This window comes from Hippichthys cyanospilos, chromosome 5, assembly GCF_059441005.1.
Source record: "Hippichthys cyanospilos isolate Australia breed blue-spotted pipefish chromosome 5, RoL_Hcya_1.0, whole genome shotgun sequence".
In the NCBI taxonomy this organism is placed as follows: domain Eukaryota; kingdom Metazoa; phylum Chordata; class Actinopteri; order Syngnathiformes; family Syngnathidae; genus Hippichthys; species Hippichthys cyanospilos.
Window position 1 is genome coordinate 1,496,226 of NC_142373.1, and position 12,323 is coordinate 1,508,548.

Here is a 12,323-nt window from a genome sequence, read left to right on the forward strand (position 1 = left end):
TATCAAAAATAACGGTTGTATGATTGCACGCAAGATGGCGGCGATGGGATGTAAATTGCAGGCGAACGTATCAAGCTAACTAGCCCCGCTAACTGTGCTAATCACTTCAGCTAAAAAAGAGATTACAATGGTACCGTTTACAGTACAGGAAACATTACAGATGACACACGGGTCGGCGGCGTACAGAATGAACAGCGTGGTGCAGTTTTATTTATCCTCAACCACAACGTGCACGCAGCCTGAGCTGCCTTAGCGTGATGTCTGCTTTCAACATGTGGTTTGTGGGCTTCTCGTTCGTGCATGAACGTGTGATTATCTGTCTTGATAAACTGCATTGTCGCATGTTTTGTGTTCCAGTATTTTTTTCCAATTGAAATGAACGAAAATACCGTGAATTTCTTGGGCCGTAGTCCAGGCTTATTTTTTTTTTTTATATGTATGTGTTTAATAAGGGAAAATAGAGCTGTAAAGATAATGTACAGACATTTTATATTTCTACAAAATTCAATTACTGTTGTATTTCTATGTTGAATGTGGCCTTAAAGTAGTGTGGCCTCATGAGAGCTGTTAAGAGGTGGAATCTAAGTCACAGCTGCCTACCGTTCCATATTGTTTCTCTTGTTTCAGAAGTAACACAACAATCTTACACATATGTTTACAAAAAAAAAAAAAAATCAAAGTTGACCGGTCAATCAGGTTGAAATCAAGTCGTGACCTATTTTTACGCCACTGTAAACTCAGTCTCTTCTGCGGTGGAATCTGAATCACAGCTGCCTACTGTTCCATATTGCTGCCTACTGTTCCATAGTGTTTCTCTTTTTTCGGAAATAACACTTCAATCTTACACACATACATCCCAAAAAAAATCAAAGTTCACATTGGTCAATCAGGTTGAAATCAAATCATGACCTATTTTTACGCCACTGTAAACTCAGTCTCTTCTGCCAAGGGCTCGTGTATCATTGCTCGCTCGTATGATGGAAGCTAGCGGAGTCAAACATTAGCCAACATGAGGCTAAGTGCTCTTGCTGCTAGTCATAATAGATTAACATCAAAGATGGCAAACAAGGGCAGTGGCACAAAGATTATTATTTAATTAAAGTCTATTAAATTCATATAAAACAGCTGTATGCCGATGATAACGTTGTTGGTCATTGAGTAAGAAATATAATGACACTACACTGGTGTTACTTCATTAATATTCTTACTGGTGGTATAGACATGGATCTAAAAGCTTCGCTTGTGTTGAGTAATATTTTCAATCTGTTTTTGATAGTGTTTCTTGACCCATCCAACGACCATTTATCACTAGACTCCTTATCGGCTCCGGACTCAGCTTAGTAAAAATGTTGAATTTATATATTTATTTCTCTTTAATACAACATGTTGACCAGTAGCTTTTCTCATATTTCAATGCCACCGCTGAGTAGCGTTTTCTGTCCCTCGTAGCATGATGCATTCACAATCATAAGCCACTCGTCCTGGTTGCATGGACCGCAATGATTTTTTTTTTTTACTTTATTTGCCTATTTGTCCATCTGTGCTCTTCTGGTGTGACATAGCTACTTTGTTGATGGTGAATGGTTGTCAGTGACACCACTCTGTTGCAATTTCACAGTAAGACATGGCGAAATGGCAAACTTGCAAGTTTTTGCCTTAAATGCATGGGCCAACACAACAGCCGGATGAGACCGTGTGTTTTTCACTAACATTCATTACCTCCGCCAAATACCTGTTTCGATTGCCAGAATTGACAGCGAGACCAGCGTACACAGTTTGCAACTCTGCCATTATGTTGAGAGTACAGTTCTAGTTCTCTTAATTTTCAAACACATCAGCAAATGTGCATCATATTAAACTTATTTTATAACTTGAGCTTTTGTAGAGAAGTCAATTTGAGATCAGTTGGAATACAGACTTTGTTGAGGAGACGCACCTATTCAGAAAAAATCCACAGGTAGCCACAAAACAAAACCATAAAAATGATGACCAAAATAACAATCTTGTCGCACTTAATTCGCAATACACTTTGTACTAAAACTAAGATTGTTAAACTCAACTAGAAGTCGATACTGTAGTTCTCCAAATATGACACACTTTTTTTCCCTAAAATTGAAGGCCAAAAGTATGGGTGCGTCCTATAAACGGTAACTTAAGAATTATCCAATAAGAACTTAAGAAATATTCATCTATCCATTTTCATCTCACAAAGTTTGCAGGCTTACTGGTGCCTATCCCAGCTGACTCTGGAGGACATCCTGAACTGGTTGCCAGCCAATTGCAGGACACACAGAGACGAAAAAACATTCATGCACCCAATCACACCTAAGGACAATTTAGTTAGAACATGTAAGCTCCTCACAGGAAGGCAAGGTGGATTTGAACTCGGGTCCCTCAACTTTGAGGCGGATGTGTTAGCCACTGCTCTACCGAGCTTGCATTTTAAAAATTAGATCTTTTTAATACAACACCTTTAAAGGAAGATTGATCTGTCAGCCACATAAGCCGAGTTTTTATGGAGTAAGATCACTGTCAAAAAGACATCTGCATGTTTCACCATTCGTATTCTCAATTTGCATGCAATGCAAAGGTTCAGACCCACGAATCCAAAGGAGAGATTCACGCAAAGATGTGAAGTCGTGTCTCGCGAGAGTCGTACTCATACGAATGGTGAAACACGCATGTCTCGTGAGTGTCGTACTCAAACACGGATACAAATGGTGAAATATGCGTACATCTTTTTGACAGCGAAGGATACAAATAGTGTTACACGCATACATTTTTTTGACAGCGATCGTACACTATCGGTTTTGAGACACAGATGTGCATTTTTTATATCGGCAGTATTCTTATTTACAATCATGAGCGTAATGGGACAAGCTAAAGGGGAACGTCAGGTGGCTATTAGCAGCAAGTACCTGCTACAGCTAACAGCAGCTCATGTTAGCTGGTATTGTTACGACACTATTTTCAATAAAAGTATATTACTAAAACGGATAGGATCATGTAAAAGTTATGGTGTCTCCAGCCATTTCAATGAAGAGTGCACCAGTTATGCTACGTTCTCACCGAACGCGAAATATGGTTTCACTACTCTCAGGTTATTGTGCACCTGTGAGGTTGTTGTACAAAGGTTTAAATTGGCTCGGGAAAAGAGAGCGCCACTGAGAGCTTTCACTTCTTTTCTGGGATGTAGCAGAACCAGTGTTTGCTTCTACAGCACCTTTATTCTTTTTTGCATTGCATGTCCCTCAATTTGCAGAAATAATCGTCTGACGGGAAAAAAAAATCAACATCGTAATCAAGTGGCTGATACTGTGGAAAATACTGTGCTGTTAATTCTGCCCTATTGCTAATATTGGAACAGTAACCACAGTTCAACATTTGTTAAAAAAGGAAGTAAATGCTGAAAATAACAGTTATCCCAGGTTCCTCCTCCATCATTCTTTCAGCCAGGTGAGTGCTCTTGCTTGACATTGTTTTATTGAAAGCTCAGTTGGCCCTGTTGGGTAGTTCTGGCTGTCTACAAAATGGCCGCCATGATTAATTTCTGCCACATTTGAGAAGTTGAACTCTCCGGAAGTTGATTAGCTGTCACAACGCGAAGCCCAACAAAAGTTAAAATGTTTTAACTTGTGACCATGCGAAAAGAGCAGAATTTCATGTTGCTCTTCGTCTTGCCATGTTGTGCAAACTACGTATATTGACTCCAATTCAAAACATGCTTTTTTTCATCTTTTACTTGTGTGGTGGGAAGGCATAATGACAGAACACTGAAAGGTATTTCATTTGACTTGTTTAATGATTGCGGTGTTTTGGCATATACACACAATCATAAACTTGGTAAAACATGGATGCTGCTCAATTTGAGGTATTTATGATAAAATGAACTGTGTCACGAGGAAAAGGAAAAACACACACGGTAACATAGAAAATACCAACAATTGACCCCCCAAAATGAAGGGTATGTCTTATACACAGGTGCATCCTATATTTGGAAAATTACAGATGTATTTGATGATTTGTATTCGCCAGGAGCATTCACTTAGTATTGTGTTGGTTGAATAGCAACTGTGTAATACACAGGTGGATTTTACCTTATGTTACTCAGAGGATGAACATTTGAATTTTCTGTCTGTCACTATATATTTACTAGTAAAATGGCCCCCCGGTTTACGAACCCCCTGTCTTACGTATTTTTCATCTTACGACGTAGACCACAGCGTTTTTTGTCCCCCTCTTACGCAAAAACCTTTCGTCTTACGAACCATCCAACATGCCGGTCACTGTGTCCGCACAGTTTTTTTTCGCTTTGCTGCATCAACAAAAAACAACTTTCTCGCATGTCACGGAAATGCTGATATGCTATTGGTCAATTAAGGCAGTCACATAGATGCCGATATGCTATTGGCCGGCGTCACGTCAATCACAGAAATGCCGATATGCTATTGGCTGAACTCCCTCATCTTGCTTGATGGCACGAGCTGGTCTGTGTGTTGTGAAGACTTTGCAAACTTTTATCTATTAGACAAGGCTTCTAAAATAGCAAGTGGTGGTAAAAGAAGAAGTAAGAGGATGATGACAATAGAAACGAAGCAGGAGATAATAAAAAAAATACGGAGGCGGCGCACGCTTAGTTAACCTTGCTAGTGAGTATGGCCGTAACCCCTCGACAATCGGTACGTTTCTCAAGAACAAGGGAGCTATTTAAGTAAGCAAGTCTTCTAAGGGCATGACTTTCCTTGCCAGGGGACGAACCTCGGTCAACAACAAAATGGAGAGGCTTCTTCTATTATGGATTAAAGAGAAGGAAATCGCCGGTGATATGTTCTCGTTTAAAAATAAGTTCTCATTTAAAAATAAGTTCTCGTTTATACAAAAAAGTCATCGTTTAAGAAAAAAACAATTCTGCGGGTTCATCTCTGCTCCCCTCCGCCTCCACCCACCACCAGCTCAAGTCACGTCGCCCCAAAGGTAAATGTCATTTTTCCTTTGTATATTTATTTTATTTAACTTTACAATAGATTATTACGTAAAAAAATATCCTCCTATAAAAATTACTAATTTTTAATATGTGCATTAAGCCGTGATGTTTTTACCTAAGGTTTTTGCACGTGTTGCATGCATTCACTAATTAACAGGTTTGGATTGCCCGTCATACGGTGATTTCAAGTTACGAGCCTAGCCGCTGAACGGATTAAGTTCATAACACGGGGGCCCACTGTACTGTGATCAGTGGTGGTTCTCAAACTTTTTTTCAACGATGTACCCCCTGTTAAATATTTTTCAGCCAATTACTCAGCAACCTACACGAAGATTTTTTTTGACACCATCCATCCATCCATCCATCCATCCATCCATCCATCCATCCATCCATCCATCCTCATTTTCTAAAGGAAACACACACCCTGAACTGGTTGCAAGCCAATCACAGGGAACACAGTGACCAACAACTGTTTACACACTCAATCACACCCAAGGGCAGTTTAGTGTGTCCAATACACCTCCCATGTATGTTCTTGGAGTGTGGGAGGATGTCAGAGTTCCTTGAGAGAACCCACATGGGCTCGAGGAGAACATGCAAACTCCACACTTTGTTTTCACTTTGGCCAGTTTAATATTTTGAAATGATAGAACGAGATAAAAAGGATAGGTGAATGGGTGCTCTGGAACAGACTCCACTGCGTATTGATGGAGAAGAGGAAATCCAACTCCAATTTGCTTCAACTACAAGAAAAGGCGAGTCGCTGGCCGAAATGCCCACCATGAGGTAGCGTCCTGCGGCGCTTCAAAAAAAGAAAAAAAATTAAAAACACACAGAACACCAACTGAAGGAGATGTACGACTCGGCAATCTGGATCAAAAATCTGCTACATTTGGTGCTCAGTCCGTGTGTTTTCATAGCTTTTTGTCGGAAACAACACGCTGAGAGACGCTGAAATGCCAGCCGAAGGCGTCAGCAAACGCGTCCATCGGCGACTTTGTCCCCTTCCTACTTCTCGTTGTTGAAGCAAACTGACGTTGGATCACGGAACACATGGATCACACGGCATATGCAGCGGGCCTATGTCCGACTAAGGCAGACTTATGTCAGGGATCAGAAATCCCACCATTAAAAATTGGCATCAAAATAGTATAGTAAGTGCTGCTTATAAATAATACACATGTTTACAATTAAACAATATCATAAATACAAATATATAAAGAGGTTTTTTTTACCTTTGAGTAATGTGACGACCTTGTTATGGCTATTTTCCTTAGTGAGTGTAGCCTAGGCTAGGCTAGCTTAGGCTTTTTCGTATTTCTTAATTATCTCCAGCCTCGTTTCCGTACTAATCATCTCCTTAATTCTCTTAACATCACTAGGAATCTTGGGACCCATGGCTAACAAATTAAAGTTTGAATTAAGCACTAAAATGTACAATAAATACGATACTGAAAGCACTCTCACACGAAATCAAGTCTTTAGGCAGCCATCTCTGTGACCTCGTAGGGAGCGGTGACGCTGACCAGTGACGTGACATAAGCAGTGCCACTTGAAGTGACATATCAGCGCGTTGCCCCGAGTAGACACGCGCGAATACTGACCGCCATGTTTAAGAAGAAATAGCGAAAAAAATGGTGTGATGTGTCTGTGTGTGTGTATGTGCCTATCGCTTTCTTTTCCCACCTCGTAGCATATATGGCACATATTAATTATAGTTGAATACAGAAACACAAATAGTTTTACTTTTCCCCTATCCAGGCTGTTAGCTGCTATAACGCCATCATCCTGAAAGCAGATGGGAAAGGGGATCCTGACATTTTCTGTCAACTGGGCCATTTCCATCTCCTGTTGGAGGACTATCCAAAAGGTTTTCTTTTTGTTTACAATATTCAAATCCCAATCATACTTTTGACAACTTGCTCTCATTTTCCATTGACTAAATTTGTTTCCATCTCGCTATTCTCAGCATTATCTGCATACCAGCGGTACTTCAGTTTACAGCCAGATTACTGGAAGGTGAGTTTACAGAAGATGTTGCTTGATATGTTAAGTAAACGAGTGTTTTTTTTTCTTTCTTGAAGATAATTTTAAATCAATAACAAAATTGTGAATAAATTCTCTGAAGATTTCAATAAGGTGAGCAATGTCATCTTTGTGCTTTATGTGTTATCGCCAGGGTCTAAACCAGGTGTGGTAATTCCAGTACTCGAGGGCCGGTGTCCTGAACACACTGAGGCATTAACAAATCAGAAGTTTTCAAAGACATAGTCACCCTCTGATTGGCTGTGGTCTAGTCAGTCAATGCATTTTAAAATGCAAGTACTGTCAGATGGTGCTCCAACCATTAACGATGAAAGGGCTGGTCAAAAATTGGATTTGATTCATAAGGTATTAATAATTTCCAGGTCAATTTATTGATAAAAATATCAAGCTACCAAAATGTGCACTAGTTTTTAAACGAGTTTTAAGTTAAATCAATCATTCAAATATAGGTACATTTCAGATTTGGATACCTTGTTGAATATCCTTTCCACAATGCCCTTTTTGGGGACATTGGCCCAGTAGTTCCTGAAGTATACTGTGACGTCACTGACCCGACCTGGCGGCCATATTGTTGGGCAAACAAACACTTCCGGGGTCAGTGAGTAAAAGCAGAGGAGATCGCACAAAAGGTATTCCGAAAGCTACTTCGGAATACCTGTTGTTAGACACAATGAATGCGAACGCACGAAGGAACTCATTGAGCGGAGACGATACACATGGAATGCAAGGATAAATAGAACGGATTTCCAACCGACAAAATACACAAATGTGTTCTGACTATTTTGTTTAAGTTGAATATTACTGTAAGATTGCTAAAATAATACATTTTACCGTTATGTGATTTTAATGTTATGCTAATTTCTATCTTACAAGTCTGTTAAATGCTAGATTCAACGGCGAAATCCCCCGTGTATTATTTGCTTCTTTTAAAGCATTATAAATACATAGAGATGATACTTAGGAATGGCAATTTAATATATTGGCATTCGTCTATTTGTGTTTTACAAACTATACATCTGGTTTTAAAGACAGCAATTTTTGCATACAAACACATGTATGTTTCGTTGTTTGTTGTGTATGTTTGCACAGCCATGACACGTTCTCATGCATGTTTCACCATACAAATTCAATATCTTATAATTAATACTGCCAGTAGATCTCCATCTTATAACTTAAGTGTCCAGGGAGGGTTATCATGATATCCTGTCAGGCTTACGTTCGCATTGATAAGAATTCGATCATTGACGGAGAGATGCTGGATATCTTTTGGCCATCCACACACAAAATAGTTGTAGGACTCAAGTGATTTGTAGGCTTCCATGGCTTTTAATGAGTATGCACTTGCAGTGTTCACTAAACAATGGTCGATATCGGGATACGTGATATTCGGCAAATTTTCAGAGTCATTTGAAAAGTTTTCATTCGCTTTTTGCAGATCGATTTTGGTTGTCAAACAAAGTTTCGACTCGCTCCAGGAACTCTTGATCTAAACTTTCCGCATACATCTTTTTACAGAAGTAACCTTAGAGTTAGTCGTGTCTGACATTTTCAAAAACTTGACGATGTAAACTAGTAAAAGGTTGACCCACAAAATGGCGCTGACTCGCGAGATCGTGGCTGATACTCTCTATAGGGATTCAAAGGAAGTTGGCCACACCCCTTTTTTTTTACCAAATTCAGTGGACTGTAGCTCCCCAAACCCTTTGCTGACTAAGGTAAAATTCTACATTTGGTGTTGTTACCTTACCCCCAAACTATGCTTCGAATAAAGGACTCTTTGATGCAATTCTGTTAAAAATGGGGCTACACCTTAGATTTGTGCTAGTGCACCTAGGAAAAATGTTTGATGTTTGAATGCCAAAAGTTTGTTTATAGAACTGTATCAGAGAAGGCATTTATTAATGCGACATGCTAATGGAATGAACATTGTGTTTTCATCCCCCCCAGAATGCTGCCTTTCTATATGGGCTTGGCTTGGTCTACTTCCATTACAATGCATTTCAATGGTAAGTGTCAATTACCTACTACTTTTTCTGTGCAAATGTGTGAACTAACCTCATACTTTGGACAGTGGAATTTTGGATATGCCAAGACTATTCAAATCGTGGAACTCTAATTAATAATACAAACATGGAATGATTTAAGGATAGTTACCAACTCATGGAAAGCACCATGGATAGTGAAATCATCATAAACCCCAAACCTGCATTGACAACTCGGCACTAGTAGAGGTTTAACTGCTGCAACAGTATTTATGAGCAGTGTGATCCTGGTTTGTGCTGTATAGCTTTGGTTGGAACTATATTTGTTTCTAGTGAACAGCTTCAAAGCTAGGTGGAGATTTATTTTTGCTAATTACACGGCCTTTGAAAAGTCATCTGGCTGTTGTGAGTCAATCGGGCATTTTCCGCCTGGAGTTGAACTCTAATGCATTCGAGCAGACACTGTTGTATATGTTTTATTTTTATTGGCAGCGTGAATAATGAGCGCTATTTTTAGTGGGTTCATTTGCGGTTGAGTATTATTTCAGGATGGTTTTGTGTTTGTGTTGGAACAAAAAGAAGAAAATATGATGAAAATATAAGATACAATACCAACTTTAAAATATAAAATGGTTTTGATGTCTAAAATGGTTACTAATTGAATTGAGTAACAATTTTCTAACTTTGTGGACCTTTTATTTTGGCAAGTTAATCCTACGGACCTGAACCAATCATTTTTTATTAAACAATAATCTTACTATTAACATTACGTGAACTTAACATTATTGTTATTATTAACCTTACAGTAATGGTTAATGTATCAATGGCATTTCTCCTGTTTGATTCTGAAATGTTTGACTGCGTTTGAACATATCACAGGTCTAATTCTCAGGCTCGGTGCGAGCCCAGACTTGTGCCGAATCATACAATGACAGTACAACTTTTTTCTTTTTTAGCGTCCTTAATCAGTGATTGAATATGATTATCTAATGGCAGTAGGCCTGAGAAATATATCAATGTAGTATTTATTTAGATTTTTAATAATTCAAGGTTTTGTAATGGACGATTTTAAAAATAATAAAATCAATATTTTCCTAATATTTACATAAGGAAGGACATATGAGAATATCAGGTAGAGGGCGATCACAGAAGCAGCAGCTTTGCACTTTGCTGAAGATCATGCACTCATATGCACATACATTGGAACATTGGGCTGAATTTTCACATGCAGCAGAAGAAGTGGACAGGCTGTTGTTCCTTTAATCTAAAAAAAAAGGGGGGGGGGGCGCAACAAGCACACATCTCAGGTCTTTCATACATTGCCTTTATATTGTCATTGTATAGCTGGTACACAACAAAATTGGTAGCACCTTTTCTATATAGATTTGTTTTGTATCTTAAGTGATACAAGTTGGAATGTTTAACAAAGTTGAAAAAAATGTTTAATCTCATGCAATGTTCTCTTATGCTACATTTGTTTACAGATGTATTTTATGCAAGGCAGACATCTTGTGTCTCAAATTCCAAGCAGGAGCTATGCCTGTTAAATGCTTGCTAAAATAAAAGCAAAACTTCAACATTTTAATTTATTTTCTTAAAAAAAATGCATGAAAGGGCGTAAAATGGTAAAAAGATCAGAAATCGTAGATTTCATTTTTTGGCAACGTGGTGGAATATTGGTGGAATGCTGGGCCCCTTCACTCCCTGCTCCATTTTGTGTCCTTGAATAGGCTATGGGCTATTGTTGCATCTTGTTGTTCTGTAAAAACTGAGGCAACTGCTTGTTATTGCAGTAAATGCTTTGACTGTAACAGCAGCAATGTCAGCTGTGTTTGCATGTTTGGTTTGTGTGAATTTGAGGAGGGAATATCAGATTAAGAGATATTCAACTGTCACATTTTGTAAATGTGAAATTCATACTGTGCTATGACTGACCAGTCTCAAAAAGCCGTAGCTTTATGCTATAGCTTGAAATGTAACCCTAACCTTCGTTCTTCTTTTAGTTACAGTCTTGTCTCATACTTGGTGACACTGCTGAGCTGTATTCTCTTCTGGCTTTTTCAGCGTGGGAGGAGAGGGTGATAGCAGGGAATAGCGATGGAGGAGTGGGAGGGGTCACTGAAGAGAGGAGGTGGAGGGAATGAGAGCAATGAGTTCAAGTGTGCGTGCGTGTATGAAAGCTGCCTGAGAGAGGTTTTGAGCAAACATGCCGTTGTTATTGTTGTTACAGCGACAAATGTGCGAGAGGTTTGTCTGGATGTACTACTACATGTTTATGTTAGGGTTAGAAATACAAATACAAACGATCCTCATTTTATTTGGTGGAATACCTTAGGTTCTTGATGGTCGTTTTCAAATCCAGACATCAGGGTTTGATTGTTAATCCTGATGACCATGTCAAAGTGTCAATGTCTTAATTTTAGCAAAACAAGTCTTCCTCTGACTTAATGTGGTTACACATATCACGGCTGTCCAATTAAAACACATGGTGTGTGTCATTAAAACAACAAAATTACGCTTTTTTTAGACGCATTAATTCATCATATATGAATAGCACACTGTTGCGGTTATGAGAGGAGGGGGTGGGGTCGGAACGAGACAATTGCGAGGCAATTTGCATGTGCTCATGGAGGCAAATGCTGAAACTAAAGTTGCAACACTAAAACGGTTTGAAGTTTCAATGCTTTGATTTTGACACAGTTGAATGTAAATTCATCGAGAAGCCCTCAAATTTATCATCACTATCTGACATGCCAGCTCCTATTTAAATCCCGGACCTCTCCTTTCTGCTCGTCATTTGCTCAAACATCTTCATTACGTTTCCACGGGTATTCATCCAATTTGTTTGAAATGGAGTTCTTTGGATATGCTTTGCTGATGATCTTACTCAAGACGTTCTTCACCCAAGTGACGACTCTGGTGATTAGAGCGCGGAAGGTTGCCCTTTGCTGTTTCTCTCTCCACCTTCCGACATCCATGCCGGCTTGTTCAAGCGCACGTCCAAAGGCTGAAGGAGACCAATCAAGACGTCCTTTCCATTTCATAATCCGTCAAAGTCCGCCAAAAAAATGATCCGCGCAGCCTCATTGTTGACAACAAAGAGGCAATAAGGTGGCGCCTGACGAGTGCATTTGAAAGTGCAAGAACACACAAAAACGCATGAATACTATATCGAATTGGAAGTATTTCCAATCATTTTAAGACTCCTAAATGACATATTACTTATTTTACATTCGAATTAATGTTATTCAGACACAAATGTGTGGAGAAATTTGGTCTGTTATGAGTTTGCCGGTATAAGCAGACCCCCC

The 12,323-nt window shown here is 39.1% G+C and overlaps 1 protein-coding gene across 3 annotated transcripts in view; it reads left to right on the top strand.

The window, feature by feature from the left end:
- The window catches only part of LOC148423115 (lysine-specific demethylase 6A-like), a 49,366-nt gene that overhangs the window by 1,457 nt on the left and 35,586 nt on the right, over window positions 1-12,323 (top strand). For all 3 annotated transcript variants that reach the window (XM_088414278.1, XM_088414279.1, XM_088414280.1), the window contains 3 exons: window positions 6,746-6,854; window positions 6,954-7,003; window positions 8,978-9,036. In XM_088414278.1, coding sequence (XP_088270404.1) covers window positions 6,746-6,854; window positions 6,954-7,003; window positions 8,978-9,036 — 218 coding nt within the window. The remainder of the gene's footprint in view (window positions 1-6,745; window positions 6,855-6,953; window positions 7,004-8,977; window positions 9,037-12,323) is intronic.